Raw genomic sequence first — 27,831 nt, 5'->3', positions numbered from 1 at the left:
GACCTCCATGAAAGTACATTTTTGTTGTATATACCGCAATACAGTTCCCTAGCAGGAAACCCAAGAATTCGCTGTCATAGAGAAATAATTTGAACAGCCTTCTGCAGTACCCCCTCCCACCAAGTTTTGCATTTTCTATCAATGAACTCCACCATCCACATCCAACTATTAAGTAACTTTAATCATTTTGTTTTAAGAACAGGCAACAAATATAGTTAACATGGTGGCTGAGAATGCCCTCAAGTTATAGCTGACTTATGGCGACCCCTGGCAGGGTGTTCATGGCAATAAACAGAGGTGGTTTGCCATTGCCTGCCTCTGCAACCCTGTTCTTCGTTGGAGGTCTCCCATCCCATTACTAACCAAGGCTGACCTTGCTTAGTTTCTGAGATCTGACAAGAGCAGGCTCACCTAGGCTATCCAAGTCAGGGCATAGTTAATGTAGCTATGATTTAAATAGCCTCAAAACATTTCAGATTAGAATTTTGAAGACATTTTGGTTTTGGTCATAATCTTGCAGATTTCTCCAAAATGCAAAGCATCCATAGACAGAGAGCATTTCCTTCTCATGATGTAGATGTATCCTTGTTGCTTCAGAAACATAACTGAATATCAAACACATTACTTTATTTAAGTTCTCCTTAAAACCTTTTCCTCTGCATGTGTAATGCTTAAAAGAAGAGAAACTAGCTGGAATTCATTTAGTATTTTCCTCTGAGACATTTTTCAAAATTCAAAGTCACTTAAATGAAGACAAGCTTTATGAGCATTTTGTTTTTTGTATGGAGGTTTCGTATTTTAACCTGTTCCCATAATTCTGCTGCCAAGCAATTGCTAAAAGTGCATTCTTTCACCTGCATTTTATTCAAAAATTGCCATCCCTACTAACCTCAGGTACTCTAGCTACATAGACCCATGCTTCGTTCTGTAACTTCTAGAGTAGATTACTAATGTGCTATCATGAGCTGCCCTGAGAAACACCTTGGATTCTTCCAACTAGAACCAATTCTGGCAGCTCATCTGCTGCCTGTGACCAGCCATTATATCCATATCACAGCAATCCGAACAGCTGCACTAGCTACCAAGATGCTTCCAGACATAGTTAAAAGTGCTGTTTTTTATCTCTAAGGCCCTTCACAGCAAGAATCCAACATGCCTGAAGACTGCCTAACTCTACATGAACCTGTATGCCAAATCCACTCTGCTTAAAAATGCCTTTTCTTTGTTTCTTACTCAAATGGCAAGTTCCACTATTGTCCACTTGAGTTTTTCTACGTTGCTCCCCTGCTGAAATAGGCTCAATTTTTCCTGGTACTTCAAAAGACATGCAAAGCTCTTCTGAGAGATCCTTTCACCAAGGGCTAAGATTACAGCTTCTTTCCAGAGGACTGCATTTTTGGAGATAAATTATATTGATGTATTTAAAATGTGGAAGATTTTAAATCTTGCTGCACAGATTTGATTTTATGCTGTGTGCTAGAAGCTACGCTAAGGAAGTTAGCAGGGCCGGACCTAGGGTTGCCGGTGCCCAGGGCAACCCTAGTCCAACCTCACGCGCACACACAGCGTGCACGCTCCCGGCGCGGCGTGATGAAATAATTTGGGTGACATCATCATGCAGGACGGCGGAAGCAGCGTGCAGGGCTGGGAAGCCACCCACGCCTTTCGCCTGCCCCGCAGGACAGGGGGCAGCCGGCTTGCCGCGCACCCTGTCCTGCAGGGCAGGCAAAAGGCAACGCAGGGGGCTGCGAGGCCGCCCACGTCATGCACCTGCCCCGCAGGACAGGGGGAGGCTGGCTGCAGACGAATGGCGTGGGGAGCCGCGCTGCCCTTTGCCTGCCCTGCAGGACAGGGGGTGCGCGGCAAGCCGGCCACCCCCTGTCCTGCGGGGCAGGCAAAAGGCAGCGTGGGGGGCTGCAAGACTTCCCGCACTGCTGCCCGCGCGCTCCGGCAGATGGCAGCTCCTCCCGGCACCGGGGGCAGACTACCCCCTCTGCCCCCCTCGATCTGGCCCTGGAAGTTAGCAGAAATAATTTAATAGGTATACAACTTCCACAATACTAGTGGGTTTTAAGTATGTTTTGCTAAACAGAATATACTCTACATTCCCATATTTTTCTCAGAAAATACTAAAGGATGCTTTTCCCTTTAACAGCATTAGCATTTTCCCAAATTATAAAATCACAAAGATAAATGGTACTGGTCTTTCAAGTTTCTTAAGGAATCTAATTAGATGCTGCGTTATATAAAATTTAAATTAAATTGACCTGCTGCTTAAAATGTTATCTTGTTAATTTATTAATGATTTAGGATTCTAGATGAGAACTGAATGTTCCATTTCTTGTCTCCAGGGCTCCACATTCTTAAAAGAGAATTCAACATTACCGACTGTTAGCAATTTTAGCAACATTCCGGTAAGAGATGAAAGAAAAGGAATTCTAGAAATGGGATGATAGTAGCTATCTTGTGTGACTCTCAAAAACAATTTTAAAATAAAATTTCTCAATAGTTTATTCCAGCTAGAGAGATGACTCCTACGCTGTCTCATAAGAAACGTAAGTATACAGTTAATTATTGAGGTCAATTCTCTTTGCACAACATATGCCAGGGGTGGGGAAAGCACCACATTTTTAGGTAAATTGCCTTACATGGAGAATCACATTTTATAAGTGCCACAATTTTTAAATGCCAACATCACCTTTTAAGGTTCTCTGATTTTTTCCAGTAATGGTAGTTTCCCATGATGGCAAGACAGTTTCAAAAAGATGACAAGATCTATAAAACCCAACTATATGCCAAAGAGCCCCGTGGCGCAGAGTGGTAAGCTGCAGTACTGCAGCCCAAGCTCTGCTCACAACCTGAGTTCGATCCTGGTGGAAGCCAGGTTCAGATAGCCAGCTCAAGGTTGACTCAGCCTTCCATTCTTCCGAGATCGGTAAAATGAGTACCCAGTTTCCTGGGGGTAAAGTGTAGATGACTGGGGGAGGTGATGGCAAATCACCCTGTAAAAAGTCTGCCAAGAAAACGTCGTGATGCGGCGTCCCCACCTGGGTCAGTAATGACTTGGTGCTTGCACAGGGGACTACCTTTACCTTACCTATATGGCAAGACAGGAAAATCTTTGAAGCACATTTAGTCTCTTTCAGTATCTGTGCAGGCCTATACCAAGCAAGATTAAGCAGCGGCTGCTTTATCATCAATACACTAAGGTTTTATAACTGCATAAATGCCATAGCATTTACAATGTTGATGATGACCATAATTAAAGTTCAGATCTTATTTCACTATGAGAGAAAAAGCAATGCTAAGGAGCACCAAAGACTTGTACAAAGCTCAGTTTATTCTCATCATAACGGGGGGTTACATATATTCATGGAGGACAGGTCCATCCAATGGCTATTAGCCATAGTGAGTGAAGGGAATGGAATCTCCATATTCAAAGGCCTTAAGCCTCTGAAACCCAGTCATAGAAGGAAGCATCAAGGGATGGCCTCAGCCCCTATGCCCTATTTGTTGGCCCTCCTTACAAACTGGTTGGCTACTGAAACAGGATGCTGAACTAGATGGGCCACTGGTCTGATCTAGCAGGTCTCTTATGTTCTTAACATAAAAGAATCAGACCATAAAAGTTTTCTTTTCTGTGTAGAATAAAACCCACTGAGCCTAACATTGTCTAAGACAATGGCCACTCAAAGGTCCCAGGGATCCTCTGAGCAGAAGACTGTACCCTGTTCAGAGTGTTACTGTGCTTCACAGAACTGTCTTTATCGACAGACAACCCCCACCCCAAGGAGTATGCGTGAAGCTTGAATGACTTTCTGACGTAAGAAAAAAGAAAAACAGGTAAAGACCTCCAATAAACAAATACAAAAAACAAAAAACAAAATACAATTAACTGAGTCCACTATGGATACGACAAATATATACCACAGAAAACTACGTTTCAAAAAGTAAAACTGCATGCTATATATAAAATCATCTCATACAGACTATGCCATGTGCACAATCATTGATTAAGAGTATATTATACTGAGTATTACCTTGGACAACAATATATCCACACTTACATAACTTTGACAAGGAACATAATTTTGTGATAAGAGGAGAAGAATTTTTTTGTTTTTGTTAATTGGAGGTCTTTACCTGTTGGCTTCTTTTTTCCTTGTCACAAGAACCTCTCCCCTTTTTTTCCTTTTCTGAATTTTCTATCATATGAGCCTTAGGATGAAGAATTCAAGGGTGAGAATGCCCGAGCATAAATGAACAGACAGCATAGGCAGCACTGCATTATAGCACATAAGCAGAAAAACATCAAGGAAACTCTTTATACTTGGCCAAATATAACTAAGACAGCTAGCCTGTCAATACCTGCTATTTTGAGGTTGGAGCAAGCTAATAGGAAAAAAATTGTGTCACATGTTTAGACTATGAAGAAAATTTGTCTTTAGAAACAAAGGAAAATACAGCTTATAGCCAACTGCATTGCTCTGAGAAGCTGTTACAGTGCACCACTACCTCATGGCTCAACCATCAAGATACCCTGGAATGATCAGAGTGATATTTTGTAGATCAGGCAGAGCTGTCCAAGTTTTTCTAGGAAGTTCTACCTAAGAGAAATTCTTCCACTACAAAAAGAGAACAGTCACCAGAATAGAAATGGACTATGACCAAAAATGGATACTACTTCTACTTGAATTTCTCCTTGACTTCCTTTTAGTTATTTATCTGAGCTGTTTTAGCATTTTAATACTTTAATATCTATGTTATGAGCTGTATGTTATTCTGAAATTTTTTTGAAAGTGGTCCCATTAATGTTGATTTTGGTTATGCTTCAGTTTACTAGTGTTGTTTTCTTGTTTCTATGCTAATGTTCCTAGTTTTTCTGATTGAGTCCATTGTCCTTGATCTTAGATTGTTTTGTTCTCATGATTTAGTACTGGTTAATTATTTTTGCTACTGTTAAGAACTACTTCAGTGATTCTTCTGGGAGGACAGCAAAGAAGTCAATAAAAAAAAATACAAGACAATCATTCAAGGGTCTCTTGAAAGTATGGGGGTGCTCTTTTTTTAAATGGTGCCACAATAAAAACAGAAAATTTGGATAAATGAGGGCAGCTTCCATATGTTGATGACCCTTTGTGCAGCTGCAAATGTAACACAGCATCCATACTTCAGTTTTCCTTGTCCCAACCACCCATTCCCACCGCTCTAGCTTTTTTAAAATAAAGAAATACCTTCTTCTTTCATATTTTTGCATTAGAAAAGCTACAGACATGCTTATTAAAAAATAAAAACTGGAAATTCAGAGGAACTTGTAGACTGTGTCAACAACTCATTATAGAGCTTACAGTGACTGAGCAATTACCATTTTTTAAAAGGTGAGAAATAGCATTCAATGGCACAATGGAGAAAATGGCAGCTGCAAAAGGCTGAGGGAAGATCTGCAATTTTGCTTTTAGAAAACTAAGGCATTTATACTTCCAAATTTCATAAAATAAATCAAGAAATAAAATTTTATTTGTTAACTAAATTATGATGCATTTTATATAGTTAAAGGCAATAAAATAAATTCAACCACATGGCATCAGAAAAAAGTCAGGTTTATTTCCCTGGGGCTTAAATTTTCTTGGAGATTTTTCACCTTTAGCTACAAACCTATTTTCAGAACAAATATTCAAACCTAGAATACAAGAGTACACAACTCCCTTTATTACTGAACTAGCTTGATGCCCGTGCTTCACTATGGTATTAAACTACTTTAAATCCAGTTATAATACTTATGGTTATGTAACGTATTTTGGTTTGTAGGGGTTTTTTTGGAGTTGGTTTTGTAGTATAATAGGATAATAGCCGAGCTTCACAAAGGTGTTTGAATAAAGCGAAGCCTGTTGATGCCAAAAACTGATGAAGTGAATTTTGAAATGCAACATTTATAGAAGAGATTTTAAAAGGAAAAGATTATAGTGCAAGAAATAAAATGAAAAATACGTACAACCGGGTTTTTTTCCTACTCAAGGACCTCTTTGTAGACCACACTGGTGGTTTTTCCCTCAGGTGCTGGGATCACCAGGTTGCTGGGTGAGCTCACTCCGGAGCAAGCCACATAGAACTGCCCATGTGAGAAGCAATCCTCCCTCAAGTCAATTCCTGCCACCTTCAGTATCTGCCCCGGGACTTGTTGATCATCATAGCAAAGCAGGCCTTGAGGGGGAACTGCAGTCTCTTGAATGCGAAGGGGTTCTCTGATGGTATGAGTGGCATGAGTGTTATGAACACCAACTCCCCCCCCCCCCGAGCACTGCCGGTGAACAATGTGGCCTTGATGACGTTTCTGTGGAGGGCTTTCACTCACAGTCTGGTGCCATTGCTGAGTTTGGGTGGGTTGAGGTTCTGAAGCAGGATCACTGGAGCCCCCACTTTGAGGAGAAGCTTGTGGGTTGGGAAGCCAGGAAGGTTGAGCATATTAAGCAACTCCACAGGGTAGTGGAATGCATCATCCATTTGCACCACTGAGTCCACAGATCTGTACTCCATTTTGAATGAAGTTGTGTTTCATTAATGATGGCATCCTTGTCGATCTTGGATTTCAGAATGGCACGCTTGCACAGCCAGTCCATAGACTTCTCCATGATAGTGATGATATCAGGGTATATCATGGCTGTTAGGTCTGCTAGGGTCATCACTACTATGCATAGGCCTGTAGGGATGGTCACCTTTCCTTTGGACTCGGGATACGCTCCGTCCCCTATTTTTAGTAGGAGTTCAGAGAATTCCCCAGCAGACACCTCGCCTCTCAAGTAGACCCTCATGTTCTTTCTTAATGAGAGTTTCCTGATGAGGGGCCACAGATAAGATGCCTTGACACACACGGCAACCTCGTCAGCTCGAGTCCCCCTTGGGACTACAGGCAGAGTCGGTCAGAAGTCTCCAGCCGGCAGCACTGTGAGTCCCCTCATTGCTCTCTCGTTGCCCCTGACATCTTTGAGGGTTATGCTCAGTGCCTCAAAACACCCCTTAAGTGCCATAGTGCTCGCATCCCAAACAATGAGCTTACAGTTTCACAGCACTTGGGCCATGTTGCTTTGTTTTGAGATGCTGAACAGGGGTGTTTCTGCATGGATGAGGTCAAGAGGCAGCTTGAATGTAGCGAAGGATCATATGCCATGCCTGAGTGAGCCTTGACCTTCCACGGAAGTGAGCGCCTCTCTACTTGTCTTCCAGGATTGCTTTGCTCAAAGAGAGAGACTGCCGCTCTGTGCACCTTGTGGTGCTCTTGCTGATACTTGGCCACCACTGCTTGGTGCACCGCAGGAGCAGGACGTGCATATTTCCTTCTCGCACATCTAAGTTACTTGCTCTTTTTAGCATTGGTGTATCTTGCATGACATCTGCCAGAAGGCTTCTTGGCAGCAGTAAGAGATGATGGCTTTGAGAGATGTGAGGTGGAGTTGGACTGAGGGAGGGGTGGTGTGGTGGGCACTTCAGCAGGTTCATGTGAGAGGTTCACATTGAAATGATCCCTAGAAAGGTTGTGCACCATCTCCCCATGAACATTTAAAAACTCAGTTGCCATGCTGACTTTTATATAAAATCCCTATTCAGGAGTCTTGTACTGTCTTTCTTCAGTTGTCTGCAGTTTACCTCAGAACACAGAGTTCCACCAATCAGGCCGCATAGGCAAATGACCTCAGGGAAGAGTGGCTGAGTTGGCAGTTGGTGGGGGGAGGGGGATGAGCAGCCTCCCTGCCACACAGAGAAGCTGTATCCCTATGGGAAAACACATTTGACCCCCTTTTTACCCCTAGGGGGCAAATTTCTTAAAATCCCTTCTTAGTGAGCCTCTACAACATAAAGGGAACGTTCTCCCCAAATTTCACCTTTCTAGGTCCAGGGGTTTCGGCTGGGTGTTGATGAGTCAGTCGGGACACTTGTCTTTTTTTTTATATAATTTCGAAATGTAACATTTATTGAAGAGATTTTTAAAAGGAAAAGATTGTAGTGCAAGAAATAAAGTGAAAAATACGTACAACCTTTTTTTTTTCTACTGAAGGACCTCTGTAGACCTCATTGGTGGTTTCTCCCCACTCTGGAGCCCCCACATTGAGGATAAGCTTGTGGGTTGGGAAGCCAGGAGGGTTGAGCATGTTGAGGGCAGTGGACCGCATCATCCATTTGCACCTCTAAGTCCACAGATCTGTACTCCATTTCTGCCCCTTCGAGGGAGTTGGGTTTCATTAATGATGGCAGCCTTGTTGTTCTTGGGGGTCAGAATGGCACACTTGCACATCAAGTCCATGGACTTCTCCATGATAGTGGCAATATCAGGGCATATCTTGGCTATTAGGTCTGCTAGGGTCGTCACTACTGTGCCCAGACCTGCAGGGATGGTCAACTTTCCTTTGGAATCGGGACTTGCTGGCACTTGGCCACTGCTGCTCAGTGCACTGCAGGAATATGATGTGCATATTTCTTTGCCGCATCTCTAAGTTGCTTACTCTTTTTAGCATCTGTATTATCTTGCACAACATCTGCCAGGAGGCTGCTTGGGGACACTAAGAGGTGATGGCAACAAGAGGTGTGAGGTGGAGTTGGACTGAGGGAGGGATGGTGTGGTGAGTACTTCAGCAGGTTCATGTGAGAGGTTTGCATTGAAATGGCCCCTAGAAAGGTCATGCACCATCTCCCCATGAACGTTTAAGAACTCAGTTGCCGTACTGACTTTTATAATAATAATAATAATAATAATAATAATAAGTTTATTGCTTTTCCAGCCAAAGCCATAAGCCATACAAACACCAACAAAATATGAACTGTACACTTGAACATACCCAATTCACATAGACATAACTCGTCATTATCACTTTAAACTATCTAAACTCATGAAAATCTTGTTTCTTTATCACCGTGGCTAAAAAGGAAGCCACTATAGCAGAGGTTTGATTGTCAGGAAAGTTATCAGACAATAACACTGAGATTGCCCAAGGAAGGAAGGGAAGCTTTGCTTTTAACATAATAGGAATAATAAATCTCTCTCTTTCCTTACTCCACTTAGGGCAAAAAACTATTATATGATCCAAGGTCTCTAACTTTCCTTGTCCACAGTCACAAACTCGTTCAGAATAAGGGAGTCCCGAGAAATGACCAGAAAGCACTTTAGAGAATCTTTAAAGAATAGCAATAAGATGGAATAGCCTCTGGGGGTGAAAGTCCCAGGGATAAGCCCGAACAAGTACGTCTGGCTCTCTGGAGAGTACTGCTGTAATCGAGATCCTTTAGTTTTAATTTTATAACTCTTAGGGCCTCATTTGTCTGTAAAGATGTTATATCAATATCCAGAATTTTTAGTTTCTGGTTAATTAAATTAGTTCGGCTACTCTTATCGGTATCCTGCGAGATCAAATGTGCAAAACCTACTTTCCCTGAATTGTCCTTGTAAATTTCCTTGTTCAAGAACAACTTAAGGCTGTGATCCATGCTCTCTTCTCAATTGAGGGTTGGGCAAATTCCACCCTAAGTGCAGTACCCGCTACGCATCTCGGGACTGCCGCTATCTCCCTCAAAAATGTGTGTAGAGGGGTGTCAAGGTTGTCGGATACACCTTCAATCCACACTCCACGCCCATAAAGTATCTGTGGGATAACCTTAGCATTAAAAATCCTAATGGCTGCTGGTATATGTTTTGCTCCTTTGGAGTAAAAGAATTTTTTAATTGCCATTGATGAAATGTTTGCGGCCTCACTGACTTTTATATAAAATCCCTTTTCAGAAATCTTGTACTGTCTTTCTTCAACTGTCTGCAGCTTCCTTCAACAGCTGACCCATCAGGAAGGGGGAGGGTGCGAGCAGGCAGGAGCCTGCTAGCCACACAGGAAAGTCAGGCCCCACAGGTAGATTGGCAACCCTAGAGGGGAATGATAGTTGTAGTGGATTTTCCGGGCTGTATAGCCGTGGTCTTGGCATTGTAGTTCCTGACGTTTCGCCAGCAGCTGTGACTGGCATCTTCAGAGGTGTAGCACCAAAAGACAGATCTCTCAATGTCACAGTGTGGAAAAGAAGTTGGCAGGCAATTTATATCTACTCAGAAAGGTAGGGTTGGGCTGAGTCATCCTGTAAGTGTTTCTCAGGGTGTGGAATGCTAATGGAGAGAGGCTTCACTGTATCCTGAGGAGGTTCTTTTGCATATGGATTGGTGCTTGATATGCTAATCTTCTCTGCAGGGCTATTGTTGGGTATAGAGTATTTTGTTAGCCTGGTGTTTTTCAGGACTGGAAACCATGCTCTATTCATTCTTAAGGACTCTTCTTTCCTGTTGAAATCGTGCTTATGCTTATGAATTTCAATGGCTTCCCTATGCAATCTGATGAAGTAGTTGGAAGTGTTGTCCAGTATTTTAGTGTCCTGGAATAGGATACTGTGTCCTGTTTGAGTTAGGCTATGTTCAGCCACTGCTGATTTTTCCGGATGGCCAAGTCCGCAGTGTCTTTCATGTTCTTTTATTCTTGTCTGGATGCTACTCTGTGTGGTCCCGATGTAAACCTGTCCACAGCTGCAGGGTATGCGGTATACTTCTGCAGAGGTGAGGGGGTCTCTACTGTCTTTTGCTGATCGTAGCATCTGTTGTATTTTTCTGGTGGGTCTGAATACTGCTTGAAGGTTGTGCTTTTTCATAAGCTTTCATAAGAGGCATAAGCTTTCATAAGAGGCATAATAAAAACATTAGTAGACCGTGCAAGACGGATATGTGAACCGCACTTTCTCAACGAGGAAACTAATCATCTAAACCATGCACTTCAAGCAAATGGCTATTCCAGAAATGAAATCAGAAGAGCAATTAAACCAAGGACAAATCAAACTATCAAGGAAAAACAGTCTCCCACAGGAAAAGTGTTTTTGCCATATATCAAAGGAATCACTGATCAGATGGGAAAGCTTATGAAACCTTCAAGCAGTATTCAGACCCACCAATAGTCACCTGACAATTGATATCCAATTTGGAGCTAGAAGAGAGAGTGCAGCTTTGTGGAACCGCACAACCACCAGTATATAGCGCTCTTGATAAAGAAGAGACGAAACAGGAGTTCAGCTTGCGCCCTGTTGAGTGCACGGTGGCTTTCCATCCTCCCTGCAGGGTTGGTGTCCGGTTTGAGGAATCTCCCGACTGGGGCTGGTCATTGGAATGTGTTTATCATTTGACCACCGTGATTAAGTTAAAGGAGTGACTCTAGAGACAATTTTGGGACATCCTTCCCATAGGGGAGTGTGGACTTCTGTTTGTGCAATCCTTGTGTTCATTTTGTATTAAAAAGCAACAGGCTAATGGCCTTTGTGATTAATACTGTTCATAAAAGTGGTTAGTAATTTTAACCATAAGTGTGTGCTGTACTTGGTGACTGAGCCAAGGCACAGAAAATCTTTAATAATTTCTATTTCTTCATTGTTAACTTTAAAATTGTTTAATTCCTCAGTAATCATTAATTTTGCCTTCTTGATTTTCAGCTGTAATCCTGCTTTGGCATTTTCTCCTTTAACTTTTACCAGTAATTTCAAGTCTTCACACTTTCTACAAGTAATGTGGTGTCAGCTACATATCTCAAATTGTTAATGTTTCTTCCATCAGTTTTCACTCTACCATCATCTGTGTTCTATAGATTACAGCAAAGCTTCTGACTGTATAGCTCATGAAAAAGCTATGAATGGAGTAAAGAAATGAATGCACCACAACATCTGATCATGTCAATGTTCAGCCTGTACTGGACAAGAGGCTACTATTAGACCAGAACGTGCTGAAACAGAATGGTTTCCAGTTAGCAAAGGTATCAAGCAAAGATGTATATTATCTCACAATATGCAAAACATATAAAGAAAACTGGATTAGATTTAGATGGAATGAAAACTGATAGAAAGAACATTAACAATGGTAGTAAATAGGTCTAATTCTAGCCTTGTAAATTTAACAAATAATTATGATGCTTCTTTATCTAAACACCATAGTTATTCCCAATACAAGAATTCTCTGTACTGATTCTTCCTCTTCTGCATGCTGGGAATGAATACCTCAAACTTGCAGCATTAAAATCATGCAGTTTGGTAAGATATACAACGACTACTTTTTTGGGAAGACAGGAGTTACTCAGAATGCAAAAACCATTTGTACTGTACCTTTATCACAGTTTTCTTAGAATTCTCAGTTACTGCTAAACCCCACAATAGTAAATACACAATGTTTAACCCAAAACTACTATAAATATCATAAACAATGAAATAGTTTCAGCATTTATAATGATAACTTGAGTACTACTGAAAAAGCAATCCAAATACATTAGACATTTTATTAGACACACTATAATATTACAATTTAAATATCCTTTAACTGGTTTTGAATTTTTAATCCTGTCTAGCTCAGTCCATACAAAAAGGGGTAGTTTTATGTATTTATAAATATTTAATTAAAAACATATATTGGGATATGAGCATACTACTTCATGCTTGGGAAGGAGACATGGGATTGGAAGCTTGGGAGGCAATTTGAAAGAAACTTTCCATCAAGTTAATTTCAGCCACGTTAAGAGAAAACTCCTTGAAACTATTACATAGATGGTACCTTATACCAGTAAAACTTATTAGCCCACTGTTGGAGATGCCATAATAATATTGATATATATTGTCATATGTAGTAGTGCTGTAAAAATAAATATTTGTGGAAGTTCCCTCTTGGATACACATCTGAACACAGTGAGGCGTTTGAGCGTGTCAGTGAAGCTGAGAGCAACACCGTCAGGAACACAAGCTTGATCAGGAGTCTAAACTCCTGGAAGAGTCACTTAAGGCAGAATGGTCAAAGCTGAGACACCAAACTAAGATGTATCCACCCCCTTCTGGAATCCATAGTCACATCAGCAGAAGAGAATTGAATGTTCCAATGGTGATGGGAGCGAAGGAATTCTTGAAGGTCAGCTACTGGGCAGCAGCAGTAGTGGAAGGTGACATTGGTGGAGGATCTTCCACAGACAATAGCAGTGTCATTTCAACTAACCCTGGTTAGTACTGTCCAGCAGAAAGTGGCAATGGTAAACCACTTCTGCTAATCTCTTACCTTGAAAACCTTATGATGAAACAATCCAAAATGAAAAAAGATATAGTGCTGGAAGACAGGACCCCCCCAGGTCAGATGGCACCAAATTGGCTACTGGGGAAGAGCTGAGGACAAGTACAAATAGCGTTATTCTTAATGATGGGACTGGATTAAAGCCGAAAGGACGTCCAGTTGCAAACATGAATAGATGAAAAAGGAATGTCCAAAGCTGTGTGAACACGTAATAGGAACATGGAACGTGAGAAATATGAAGCCAGGTAAGTTAGAAATCGTAAAAAAAAACCTGGAACGTTTAAACATTGCAGTCCTGGGGGTGAGTGAACTAATGTGGATTGACTCAGGATATTATCTGTCAGAAAACCACACAGTGTTTTACAGTGGAAATGAACTCAAAAGAAACAGTGTTCTTCTAATAGTGAGGTGAGACATAGCACAAGCAGTCAACAGCGACAATGCAAAGCCTGACTGAGTGATATCAAACAGACTTCAGAGAAAGCCTGCTAACATAACAAATATTCAAGTTTATGCTTCAACTACAGTTGCTGAGGAAGAAATCGAAAACAGGAGAACGACTCATAGAATTTTGTGAAGCCAACAACCTGTTCATTGCTAATACATGCTTTAGGCACCCAAAAAGATGATTGTATATGTGGAAATCACCAGATGACTGATACAGGAACCAAACAGATTTTACATAATTGGAAGCAGAAGATAGAGACGCTCTATTCTCTCTGCTAAAACAAGACCAGGAGCTGATTGCAGTACAGATCATGAGTTGCTAATATCTAAAATTAGAATAAAGCTGAAGAGAAATGCTAAAAGAATCATAGTGCCAAATACAATCTAAATAATATTCCTGAAGAATTTAAAGTCCAGGTAAGGAACTGATTTGAAATTCTAAGTTTAACTGATCGTTAGCCAGAAGAACTATGGGCTGAAACCAAAGATATTATCAAAGAAGGCTATGCAAAGACGATTCCTGTAGTCAAATGAAAGGAGAAGCCTAAATGGATGACTGAGGAAACTCTTAAAATTGCTGAAGACCAACAAGAAACAAAAGGTGACAGAAATAGGGTCAAAATTCTAAATGCAGTTTTTCAGCGACTTGCACACTGAGACAAAGAAATCTATTATAACAACAAGTGCAAAGAAATAGAAGACAACAACAAAAGAGGAAGAACAAGAGATCTGTTCCAAAAGATCCAAGATATAAAAAGCAAATTCAAGCCACGGCTTGGGATGCTGAAAGATCAACATGGAAATACAGTATCTGATGAGGACAAAATAAAGGAAAGATGGAAACCTGGACTAGATGGAATACTGCTAGAGCTATTTCAAGCTACAAAAATAGAGTCCATCAGAGTCTTAACAAGAATCTGTCAACAAATACAGAAACCAAAACAATAGCCCACAGACTGGAAACGTTCAATTTACATTCCAATTCCAAAAAAAAGGGATGCCAAAGAATGCAGCAACTATCAGAGTATCGTATTAATTTCCCATGCAAGCAAAGCAATGTTCAAAATTCTACAGCAAAGGCTCTTACCATATATGAAACAAGAAATGCCAGATGTTCAAGATGGATTCCGAAAAGGAAGAATTTATATTGGCTAATACCAGGGAATTTCAGAAGAAAATCAGCCTGTGTTTTATAGATTACAGCAAAGCTTTTGACTGTGTGGCTCATGAAAAAATATGGAGAGTCTTAAAAGCAATGGGGGTGTCACAACATCTGATTTTTTTGATGCACAACCTGTACTCTGTGAAGACTTGAAACGGCTACTGAGGAAGATTTAAGGAGAAAGCACCAAAGCAGGATTACAGTTGAACATCAAGAAGACAAAAGTAATGACTACTGAAGAATTATACAATTTTAAAGTTGACAATGAGGAAACAGAATTTGCTCAAGTTTTTCTGTTCCTTGGCTCAATCATCAATCAAAAAGGAGACTGCAAAGAAGAAATTCAGAAGACTGAGACTTGGAAGAGCAGCTGTGAGGGAGCTAGATAAGATCCCTAAAAATAAAGATGTCTCTCTGGGAACCAAGATCAAGATAATCCAAACTATGGTATTCCCCATTACTATGTATGGATGTGAAAGATGGGCAGTGAAGAAAGCTGTGGTTCTTAAAAGCTTATGCTACAGTAAAGTTGGTTAGTCTTAAAGGTGCTACTGGACTCGTTACTATTTTGCTACTACAGACTAACACGGCTAACTCCTCTGGATCTACCTTCATTCATAGGGTCGCCAAAGGTCAGAGGCAACTTGACAGCACATAACAAACAAACAAACAAACACACACACACACACACACACACGGGATGTAAAAATAAATATTTATGGAAGTTAAAATGATGAGATTAGTATTCTAAAAATAAATTTAATACCTGATCCAAAAGTGGTTTTGTTAAATTTATTTACAAAAGAAAATAAGAAATTGGCACATATATCCATCTTACTTCAACACTGGAAATTCAAAACAAAAATTACAACTAGTATGTGGTAGGAGCGCCTGTAGAATATAGCTGCGTTGGACAAATTAACTGATTAGATTAGCAAAAAAATCATATAAGTGTGGTCTGGAATGCATTTATATTTTTTGCTAATCAATACACAACTTTTCATCCTCCATTCAATACTAGGGATATATGGAAAAATATAATTTGACAAATCAAGTAGGCATAAGCAGTGGAGTTATACCAAAATCTTGTTGAAGCTGTAAATCCAATTCTTTGGCAATTATATGTAAGGTTAATACAATACTGTGGCAATAATTTTAAACATTTTATTTCTCTCCCCACCCCCTTTTCTCAGTTTCTGTTTTGCACTTCCTTTTGGGTTTTTGTTCATTGTGTTTTGTTAGTGTATATCTATGTATAATAAAAATGTTAAAGAGAAAGCACTTTCAGCTATGAAAGCCAATCATAATATTTTATCCTAACCCTTAACACTACTTCCTTCAAGATCACAACTATATAACAACTAGAAGAGAGTATCCTTGGCCATTTTAAAATATCATGAGGCTAATGATTTGCAGATGCCAAAAGGCCCTGTATACCTCAGCACTCATCTTCATGTCATGCAAGAATAACCTGTCGCGGATGCTTATGTTGCACTGGCCTCAGTGGCAGGTTCAAGAGAAGACACGACACACCAAGCTTTAGTACAAATGGTGTATCAGTCATGATTTTTCAAGCAAAGGCTAATAAATAATTGTTTAAATGAGAGTGAACAAGCTGCAACTGAATGCTAACAGACAGAGGTTCTCTGGGTCTGCAGAAAGGCAGACCAGGAAAATGAGATCTCTTTTGTCTTGTACAGGGTTATACATCCTTTGAAAAGCCAGGTTTCCATCTTAGGAGTACTGCTCAACACAGCAATCAGAAAACCAGGTGGCTACAGTGGTTCAGAGTGCTTTGCACAGCTTCAGTTGGTGAGCCAGCTACAGTCATTCTTAACTAAGTCAGATCTAGCCATAGCGATCCATGAAATAGTTACATCTAGATTGGATTATTGCAAAGTGCTCTACTTGGGGCTAACCTTGAAGAGCATTTGGAAACTGGAGATGGTGCAGAATGCTGTGGCTAGACTGCTGGTTGGGGCCAGCTACCAGGAGCATGTGAGCCCCAAATTACTGCAATTATACTAGCTACCAATCTGCTCCCAAGCACAATTCAAGGTGTTGATTTTGGCCTTTAAAGCCCTAGATATCTTGGGACCAGGTTATCTAAAAGACCATTTTCTTCCACATGTTCCTGCCCAGCAATTAAGATCACAGGGAGAGGCCTGAGTGTCCTATCAGCTAAAGAAGCTTACTGGGTGAGTACATGGGGACTTTTTGCTGGCAGTCCTAAACCGTGTTTTTAAATATTGTTTTATTCACCATGCATGTGTTTTTAAACTTTGTTTTATTAATTTTATGACCTACATCACTATTTATGACAACCATATATCAACTTCTCTGATTCCCTCAAGTGCAACCATTTCTAAAGAAAATCAGACAGTAGCAAACTATGTTCAGTTATGGGCGTTCAAGCACTCTGAACCAGAATTTGCTTGCAAACTGCAATAAGCACCCTCAAAATAACGTTCCATTTTTCATATGTCTGTACTGTCTTATCATGTTTTGCAACAGGTGTTCTCCACAAAATTATTTTCTGCCCCGGGGAGGGGGGGGGACTTAAAAACAGTTACCACAACTCAGTCAAAAACCTAAGAGAGGTAGGGTGTGTGTGTGTGTGTGTGTTAGGGTTAAGAGCTAAAATCCTTCAAGCTAATAAACTAATAGCACACGTCCACACCCCTAGACTACGGAGAATGCAATTGATTAAGATCATTACTGGCTAAGAATTGATTTGGAGGAGCCACTGGTTGTCCAGGGATCTGCAATGAAACTGACCAAAACTCTCAGCAATGTGTGAGAATTTTTGGAAACTACAGAACCCAAACCTGAAGTGTTCCTGGCTGCAGAAAGTGAGGAAAGAAGTGGAAGAATGCTGCCAACTGAACAGATTCAAAAGCAATACATACGTCTAACATAGCTGTTTTTGAAAGGCATCTCATGAGGACTTGGGGCATAGTAATCAAACACGTATAACCAAAAATTACTCAGCTAGCAGTCATACTGAAGACTACCACTGCACACATAAAGAACGTGCTAATTTTGAATTGTGAACAAAACCTCTGATAAGATCAAATTTGATCTAAGAACATAAGAAGAGCCCTGCTGGATCAGATCAGTGGTCCAGTTAGTCCAGCATCCTCTCTCACAGTGGCCAACCAGTTGCTATGGAGGACCAACAACAGGGCATACAGGCTAAGTCCTTCCTCTGAAGTTTACTCCTGACACTGGTATACAGAGGTTCACTGCCTCTGAATGTGGAAGTTCCTTTAGTCATCATGGCTAGTAGCCACTGATAGACCTTTTCTCCATGACTCTGTCTAATCCCCTTTTAAAGTTGTCTGTGCCTGTGGCTATTACTACATCCTCTGGCAATGAATTCCACATCTTATTCACTCACTGTGTAAAGTATTGCCTTTTGCTTGTCCTGAATCTAATGCCCATCAGCTTCATTGGATGCCCTTGAGTTCTAGTACTATGAAAGAGGGAGAAGTTCTCTGTCCACCCTCTCTACCCTGTACATAATTTTATTAACCTCTATCATGTCCCCCCTTAGTTGACTATTTTATAAACTGAAAAGTACCAGACTTTTCAGCCATGCCTCATAGAAAAGGTGACCCAATCCTGTGATCATTTTTGTACTTCTGTACTTTTTCCAGCTCTGCAATGTCCTTTTTGAGATACGGCGACAAGAACTGCACACAATATTCAAAATGAATACTGTGAATTTATTTTGCCACAGGACACGACTGTAACTATATCAGATGCATGAAGATGCTTTCAACTAAGATTTATTTTTAAATGCTTAAGCAGTTAGGACATCATTAAAATGTGACTTTTTAATAATTCAGGTTGGTATTTACGCTGAACACAAGGAGAATCAGTGTGGTGTAGTGGTTAGAATGTTGGACTAGGATCTGGGAGACAGAGGTTTGAATCCCCGTTCTGCCAAATAAGCTGGGTGATCTTGGGCTAGTCACACATTCTCAGCTTTACCTTCCTCCAAATGGAGGAGACAAGAATGATGCAAGCCAGTTTGAGTCCCAATTGGGGAGAAAGTTGGAGCATAAATAAAAGAAAATAACACTACAACTGCAGTCCTACCACGTCCCCAAATATGACACTCCAGTTATTAAAGGCCATCAAAAATGTTTTTCAGCAGTCACGAAAACTTTTTTGGTTTGGATCCTGGAGACTGCCCATGAGAAGGGCATTTTGTGGCTGTGTGCCAGCCACTAAATTTGCTTCTGTGCATCTCTGGCTTGAATTTGGCGCAAAGATTTAGAACAGTTAAAAGTTCCATCAACCGATTTAATGGAAGTGATGGAATGTAGAGAAAAGGCTTTACAATAAAGAAAAACTAGGCCCTTTATCACTTTTGAGTTACCACCAACACCAGGTAATAGAGAAGTGGTTTAAATGTTGGAGTGCTGTGTGCAGAGTACTCTTTATAGACTTCTTCCAAATGAAACAAGTTGATGTACAGTACATAGTTCAGCAGAGTTCTCAAAGGCTGTCCCAAAAAATGAATTATAACAATCTAGCCTTAAATTCATAGACACAAATGATTTTTCCTAGGTTCCCAGTGGAGAAGAATGGTTACAGCCTTCTTATCAACTGTAACTAATGAAAACACTCAAGCCATCGCTACAATCTTGGCTTTAAATGTGAGTACAATGACAGCCTGACCACCACCTATTCTAGCTGATTCTTCTCCCCAGATTTACCAACTACCACTACCTTCATCTTTTCTGTATTCAGCACCATTTTCAGTCCCTTGTACTGTGTAAGTTATGTTAAGTGATCAGATATAGCTACTAGAGGGTAAAGATTGCAAAATTAGAAAGTGCGCCCATTAATGATCGCTGGGAGGAAGACATTTTGCAAGAATTTTTTTTAATAAACACTTCTGAAATTAAGGAGTATAAAATAGGCAAGATTGCATACTAACCAGTCTTTTGCTATAACGGATCTGCTCTTCAGGCTCCATCTCAGACTCTTCAGAGGAGAGGGAGAAGGAGATATCAGAACTGCTGTCGTCTTCTTCCTCCTCCTCGGAAATTAGAATGGAAGCAGAGCACATTAGAAAAACTTCAACTTCTATTTAGAATTTTATTCCATTTTTTCCACCATGAGGTCCTCAAAGGGCCATTTATAAAAGATAAAGTTTTTTTTTCTTTGCTCCTTCACCCTGTTCCTTACCTTATATTATTTCCTTGTTGTTTACCAGCAGCAATATGAAATGCCAATAAGAGAATGGTGACAATTTAAAAGGGATTATGAAGAAATACAGTTTTTCATTTTTAGGTGCTTGATTAAGCCATTAATGTTGTTATGGATTTGAAGCCTTTACCATTGCTTTCCAAATATAAGGAGCTCAACAAGGCAGAGTTAACAATGCAAGTAATGGCTTGGTCCTTTGAAAAATGAATTAAGCCCATGATACTCATACCTAAACACAGGATGATACTTCTTCAATTCACCTTGTGCCTATGTATAAATACAAATGTCGGGCTGTAATGCAGAATGCTCTACGTTTTAAATGAGATGGGAAGTTGAAAAACTTGCTCATATTTGTAAGTAAATATCTATTGGAATTTTCCTAGGAAGCATTTCAAAACAATTATAAATGCCATGACTGATACCATTGTGGCCAAACAGTAAGGCTCACATTTCACCATTTATCATGCTGCAGTCCCACAACAAAGTAGAGCTCTCAACATTTTATAAAGCAGTTTGGATTTGTTTGGATAAGACAAATTATGAAATCCATTGTTCATCTGTATACTTTAAGAAATATCTACCACTTTATAGCAGTAGCAGAAGCCTGTGTGATGCTTAAAAACATTGCTAATGTTTATCCCAGGCCTGCACAACTAGTGACCTACCACAGCCAATGCAGTCTGCCACCATGGCAGCCCACCAGGAGCCAAAAAACGTTCATGTTTTTGTTGCCCTTCAGGGATCACAAAAGCAAGAGGTTCTTCAAGCAGGTGGCAGACCATGATAATGCCTTATACAGACCTACTTTCCCCCAAGCCCATTCTGATAAAAACCAGCTGATAAACAGAATTATAAATCTTAAGGCTAGCATTGGCATAATATAACTGCAAGTCCATTACCACACTGTATTATCACAGACAGGGCACCTGACACATTACCACAGTTTTAGTAGATAGTTTGGCAGGGGGTGCTGAAATTAAGCATGAGAGAAAAGAGGATGCACAGAACAGTTGGGCAATTACAACTGATGAGCAATATAACATTTTAGGAATATGGTGATGGAGAAGGCACTAAGATGATGGGCAAATGGCCCAAGCAGACACTAGTCAAGGTGTGCCTAAATTACTGTAGTGGTGAATGCTGTCCCTCAAAGATTACCCAAAGTGGAACCTCAAGGTGGTTTCAGCTTCAAATGCAGGATATACAAACATTTAAGAAGTGTTTTAAGACACTACAGCTGAAGCATGTAAGTGGTCTCCATGTTTCAGGCTGTGTCAAAGAAACAATGAGTCCAGCACATTGGTATAGAACTTGTTTGGACTAAATAGCAAATGAGTACAAGACGCAGACTATTTTAGACTACAGCTTTAAAGCGAAGTCAAAATTAGCTAGAAGTTTTATGTCTGTAATTTAAATACAGAATAGCAAAAGGGGATGGGGAGGATTAAGAAAATTCAAACTTCATATCCCATTCAAAAACAAACTCCTGTTCAACTTTCTCTTTTCAAAAAAATCCCAGAAGTCCTAAAGGCCTGTAAGATGAAGAAACTCAGCACACCACATGCAAGCCTGAACCCATGCCAGCAGGAAAGGCATAAAACAGAACAAACAGAAACATTTTTAAGTGGCAGAATAGCAGTTTGTAGTTGCATAAACACAATGAAACACCCAGACTTTCGATAGAGAACAAGATAAGATATACACGTTTACAAACTGAAAGAGCATAAAGTCAAGTCTTACCAGGTCTCTGGCTTTCCTTTGCCCTTTTCTAAGGACAAAAAGTTGGAAAATAAATTAATTCCCAAGTGTGTTTGTCTTCAGCCCTGAATGCTGGAGAGCCTTAGCATCCAAAAGAGGCAATAAACAACAAAAACCCCAATCACGTCGGAGGAACGACAGGGGGAGGGGGTTGTCAGGTGGGTCCTAGGATTGCCTACAGTGTTTCAGTTCCTCTCACAGAGGCCAGACTTAAAAGGGAGTTCAGGGAAAGAGGGTGTCCTGGAAACGATTGCCGCTCTCCCTCACACTTCACCCTACCCTCTAAATAGGTAAACTCGCCACAACAACTCCTTGAAGGGAGAAACTCACTATCCGTGAAGAAACTCTAACTCACTCCGATATTTTTTTTAAATAAAGGGCTCCCATTCTAGCTCAGTAACTCCAGAACCCTCTCCCCACTTCAAACCAGCCCAACCAGCACATTTAGTCCTCACAAGACCTCAAGTTACCTTTCTAGCACACACCCCTCAGACCTTTACCTCAGCCCACTTGGTTTACCTCAAATGCCGCCACCTAGCTCGACCCAATTCCTCCCCTCACCCAGACTTACAAACGCCAGCCCCACTCTGAACTACACAACAACACACTCCAAACTCGCACCCTAGTCTGAGCCTTGGCGTCTCCAGTTCTAACACCCCCCGGGACACGAGCAGAGCCTTTCACTGCACTGGGCCAGCAAGCACCCCTCGCATCGATTCTTAGTGTCGAGGACGGAGACCCAGTACCACGCCGCTTGGATCCTTGCCCCGCCGACACCCACCCGCCACTACCACTGGTTCCCTCCCCGCCGCCCCCAGACTCTTCCCCTCACATAGAAGCAGCCGCCGCCATTTTGAACCCGTCAGACTCTCACATACACACATACTCGGCAGCCATACTGCGCCTGCGCGGCGTAATCTTCTCTCACCAACCCCCTCCCAACAGGCAAGGCCCTTTCGTGCGCAAGCGTATTTCCCCCACCCGGTCACAAACTCTCTCAAACTGCGCACGCGCACAAACGGAAGCCATTTTTGGTGGGCCTGGCGTGAAGCAGCGAAAACGCATGCGCGTTGTCAACTTTAAGCTTACACCCTAGTCTTACGTAAAACTGTAGTTCTCTTTTGCTCTGCCTGTGGAACTAGTGCAGTTTCTGACGCGTGCGCAGTGGTCGCACAGTGAAAGGACGCTGGCTGGTGTCAAGTGTCTAAACCGGGTTCGGGCTATTGATCTCAGTAGAACTAATCCGGAATAAGATGTTTAAAGATAATTTTTACTTGTATAGAAAGATAGGCGTAGTCCCTCGCAGGTTCTTTTCTGTACAGAGGCTTCACTTGCTGGATATCTGGAGGAATATGGAGCTTGATCCCCTTCAAGGCCCATTTAGCAAAATGTGGGTTTTGGACTCTGTCCTGTTCAGGATAGCCCAGTGTCTTTTTCACCTTTTTTGCTGTTTGGGATGCGTAGGTGGGATGTATTGATGTTTGCAAGACTTCATCTCACGAGAGAAATAAAAAGCTCTTTGAAAGGAAGAATATTGCTTTCCCCATTTAATATACACTATCTGCTTGGGACAAAATAGGCTACGCGCATAATTTACCAAGGGCGACACTGGATCTATACCGCAGTTTTGGACAGCAGAGGGAGCAACGAGAACCGGTCCCGGCGTTTCTGATATGGGGACTTTTTTCCCTCTCGTGGGAGTTACCGATTTTAGGAACGAACTGCAAACCCGGGTTGCTGTGTTTGTGGATGTTTAGATAAGTCAAACGCATTATGTTAACCTAATCTTTCTATCACAAAATCCGACGTGGGCTCTAATCTGCTTTTCGTTACCTTGGTGAGCTTAATTTTACACGGGTTAAAATAAATGGAAAGAATTTGAAACGGGTGCGGCCAAATTTGGAAACAATTTATACCTTACAAATGTTAATAGAGTTGGAGTTTGTTTTGTTATGCAATTAATTGTTATGCATGTTTATGCAGAAGTAAGTTCTTTTGCTGGGAGGGCTTACTCCCGAGTAAACATGCATGCGACTGCGTTTCTACTTTTTAAAAATCCCCTTTTTTTCTGGTGTTAAAACGGGTTGCTTGAGGTATGGGAGACTCGTGCAATCTACTTTTAGAGAAACCAGAGTACCTGTACTTTACTGATTGCTATCCTGATTCCAAAATCATTACCAGGAATAAAGTTATACTGCAGTCCGTGAAATTTATTTGTAAGTAGACGTTGTAATGCTCAAGGCGTTTGGTATGCGGACCGCAGCAGTGTTAACATAGTCATTTTAGTTAATCGATGTTTTAAAACTACGTTTCCAGTATAGTTATGCTACCACTGGGTATAGCCAAGTTTCATACTTTAGAAAGGTAGGGATTCCTGCTTGGTGAACTGCAAATATGTTTTCACTGTCCTTAAACTAGAAATCTAAAACCAAAACAATTCCAGTTCAGTCTCTAAAATAAGAACATTTTTATAATTTTATGTATTACTTTAGATCACCTTAAAATGTATATTGAATGTTAAGATGAATCTGGAATATGTCAGTTTAGGCAAAGGTAAAGATGTGCAAGCACGAAGTCATTACTGACCCATAGGGGGACATCGCATCACGTTTTCTTGACAGACTTTATGGGGTGGTTTGCCATTGCCTTCCCCAGTCATCTACACGTTACCCCCAGGAAACTGGGTACTCATTTTACTGACCTCCTAAGGATGGAAAGCTGAGTCAACCTTGAGTTGGCTACCTGAACCTGGCTTCCACCAGGATCAAACTCAGGTTTGCAGTACTGCAGCTTACCACTTTGTGCCTGGGGCTGTTTTTAAGTCAGTTTCAGTACATTTTATTACAGAAGCAATCCACAAAGGAATAAGAAATTATCCCCTCCCTTGGAATTTTGTTGAACTGAAATTCATATATTAGGGTGTAGTCTTCAAAGGTTCTTAGCATGATAATCTTTTATATTTAAATCAGCTCTCCTTGGAGTGTTTCACCAAACTACTACGTTGTTTTTGCTATCTCTATTGTGCCTTGGGGTCAGTGAAACCTGAAAGAAACTAGAGATAGAGAGCTGCTCAACTTCTAAAAAAATCTGAGAAAGTTTTTGTCACAATAACTGTTAGTCTTTAAGGTGTCACAAAACACTTTTTAAAAACACTTCTGAAGGGGTTGATTTTGGAAGGAGAATTCCAAGTCATTGCTCTTGGAAGAGTCAACTGAACTATTGAATCCTGACATAGCTTCTGGAGTCTATGTTCTCAAGCATTTAAGCCCTCAGTTTGTTTGCCAAGCTAAGTTAGAAATTGAATCCATTTTCCTTTTTGTTCCCAACTTTTGCTTGAAGGAAGCCACTATAAGACTTGAAAGCTGGCAGGCTGTTAGCTTGTAAACAACGTGCTTCAATAAAATACACTATTTTGACAATGTTTAGCTTTTATTTAAATGAGAGGTGCTGGGTCTTAATGCTTCCCCAGGTAGCATTAAGGTAGTTTCCTTTTATTCTGCTTTTGTTTTGTGTTGGCTGTGCTTTCTTAACATCAAAGGAAAAGACACCAATCTTTATTACATTTATGTTTCTGTGACTTCTGCTTTGAAAATAAGTTCCAGGGCTGAATTCTGCTCCCAATTAAGCTCAATAATTTTTAACAGTATTGGCATCTTTCCTCATCAGTCCCTTTAGCAGCAGTGTGTAAAGTTCTTAATGGAAAACAAGAGATACAACTTTTCCTGCCATAACAAATACAGTGATGGGAAAATCTGCATCTCTTCTCTTGACATTTTGCCCCAGCAGCTATTAAAGGCACAGAACCATCTACTCAGATCCAAAGCACAACATGCAGACTACAGCATATGGCCAGGTAACAACCTTTGGAAATATTTTCGTGTGTACTCATGAAAATGGTTTCCACTTATGCGTGTGTTGTATATGAATTTTTTTTTTTTTTAGGGGAAAGATGGCTTTTTAAGGACATAAGTTCAGAAATCAACGAGACTAATCTGTAAATATATGTTGTCAGGAGTGGGAGAAATTTATGACAAGTAATTCTCTAGAGTGTAGCAGGCTAAGTAGCCAGGACTTGCCTGAGCTTGTCAGAGCTTGGAAACTAAGTAGGGTTAGCCATGGTCAATATGTGGATGAGAGCAGGGGCGGCGGGCCTATTGAGGCCAGGTAGGCGGTGGCCGCAGGCGCGGGGTGCCGGAGGGAGCGCCGGAGGAGGTGCGGCGGGCGGGAGTGCGCGCCACAAAGCACCAGCCTCCTATCCCTCCCACCCCGCGTCGCTGCCGCCGCCAGCACAAGCCCCCGGCCAGGCACAGCCACAGCGGGCAGGCATCTGCGGCGGCGCAGGCAACCGAGCAGGAGAGCTCGGAGGCCACCTGCCGCAGCAATTGGGCCGGCGGCGGCGCATGCGCTCACGTGATAACGTCACACGTGATGTCATCACGCAGGCCAGTGCGCGCGCGCGTGGGGGCGCCCGGCCGGCCAGCCGTGAGCGAGGTAAACCCTTGCTCCACCCCTGGATGAGAGACCAACCAAGGAAGATTGGGGATAGAGATGGGCACAAACTGTAAAAAAACCCCAACCATGCGGTTCATGGTTCATTGCATTTCACGAACCACGAACTTTCACAAACCTGCCCTAGTTCGTGAACCGGTTTAGTTTGTCAAAACATCACATCTGGGTCAGCAAATGGTCACTTCCAGGTCAGCAGAAGGCCACTTCTGGGTCAGCAGAAGGTCTGTAGAAAGTCCATCCCCTGTTGCCTAGGAAACTGATTGATCAGCACCAGGCTGTCTGCAGTGATGAACCAAAAAACGAACCAAACGAACTAGCCTGAAGTTTGTGGTGGTTCGTCAGAAATGGGCTCTAACGAACCACTGGTTTGCGAACCACAAACTTGCCTGGTTCATGCCGAATTTGGTTCATATTTCGGTTCGTGCCCATCTCTAATTGGGGTTGCTATGCAGAGGAAGGCAATGGCAAACCACATGAGGAGGAAAATTGTGCGGCTGCCATAAGTTGACAGGACTTAAGTTGACAGGACTTAATTATTATTTCTCCAGGGTAACACTATGCATTCTGATTTATTCATTGATATACGTAGATGGGGGGGGGGGTTGGATAGTCTACCTTATCACTAGAACACTACCTGGTTTTTAAATGAGTAAGCAAAATGAAGGCTAGAACAACTGGAAATGCGAAAACTGAATGGCCAAGTAAAATACTCTGTAGTAAATTTGTTGTCTAAACAAGAATGACTTACAATATTACTTTTGCATTACTGTTATTACTGTAACACTGTGCTAAAAGACAGATTTAACATCTTCACTATATTTCCTTCCTTTTAGAGGACACTCAGAGCTCAGTGACGTATGCTGTGGCCAGATTCTGTTCCTTAGCCATTAGGAAATGCAGACTCCTTTTAGCTGAAAATGTGGTGTAATTGCTTTTGCCATTTTTTCTTAACTTTTTTATCTTCATTGTTTTTATTTCATTAATTCTTTCAGCACTAATGCTCTGATCTTATTGTTATGCCTGATGTAATAACTTATTTCTTATCGCAGATTTGTTTTGTTTTACTGGCTTTTGCTGTAATAATAAATGACTGACTGACTATATTTCTGGATCAGCTATAATACAAATGGATGTCTGTGCTCCTGAAACATATTACTCCCTTGCTTTCCTTCTTAGGTTAGCATGATGTTCATTCATTTTTGCATTTTTGCTACCTTCTGTATGGATTTAATTCTGGATGTTTCCATGTTTATATAGTGTCCTAATTTTGGCGGATACTAATCAGTGAAGTATCAGTTCTAAAACATTTTAACAGTATATTGCAAATAATGTAATAGGATATTTACTGGATTTTGGGAGGCAATTTATATCCTTTTTTAAAAGATCTCAGCTAAGATATCCCTTCCAATATATCCTATCTTACCCCTACAATAGATAGATGGACCAGATATGCCTGAGAAATGGTAATTTGGCAAAGATCATCCAGTGAGCTTTGTGGAAAGACAAACGTAACTGAAGAAAGGACCTCACCCCCTGTTTCAACCACGTTCTACCTCAAGAGTGCTCTCCAAATTGGTGAGGTGACATTTGTTCAGAGCCGGTCACTCTTTCTGAATATGCTGTCTAG

The 27,831-nt window shown here is 41.2% G+C and overlaps 1 protein-coding gene across 3 annotated transcripts in view; it reads right to left on the bottom strand.

Moving 5' to 3' along the window:
• KDM2A (lysine demethylase 2A) overlaps nt 1-22,598 on the bottom strand; it is a 63,732-nt gene extending 41,134 nt beyond the window's left edge. The window contains exons 1-4 of one of the 3 annotated variants that reach the window (XM_054970571.1): nt 22,528-22,598; nt 21,678-21,705; nt 19,666-19,767; nt 4,144-4,218 (exon numbers count right to left, since the gene is read on the bottom strand). In XM_054970571.1, coding sequence (XP_054826546.1) covers nt 4,144-4,218; nt 19,666-19,767; nt 21,678-21,705; nt 22,528-22,547 — 225 coding nt within the window. In that variant the 5' untranslated portion in view covers nt 22,548-22,598. The remainder of the gene's footprint in view (nt 1-4,143; nt 4,219-19,665; nt 19,768-21,677; nt 21,706-22,527) is intronic. The other 2 variants (XM_054970572.1, XM_054970573.1) reach the window with 2 other exon arrangements.
• Nucleotides 22,599-27,831: the final 5,233 nt, after the last annotated feature.

The sequence above is a fragment of the Eublepharis macularius genome, chromosome 2 (assembly GCF_028583425.1).
Source record: "Eublepharis macularius isolate TG4126 chromosome 2, MPM_Emac_v1.0, whole genome shotgun sequence".
In the NCBI taxonomy this organism is placed as follows: domain Eukaryota; kingdom Metazoa; phylum Chordata; class Lepidosauria; order Squamata; family Eublepharidae; genus Eublepharis; species Eublepharis macularius.
The sequence above is the reverse complement of the archived record's forward strand: the minus strand, read 5'-3'. Positions and strand labels throughout refer to the sequence as shown.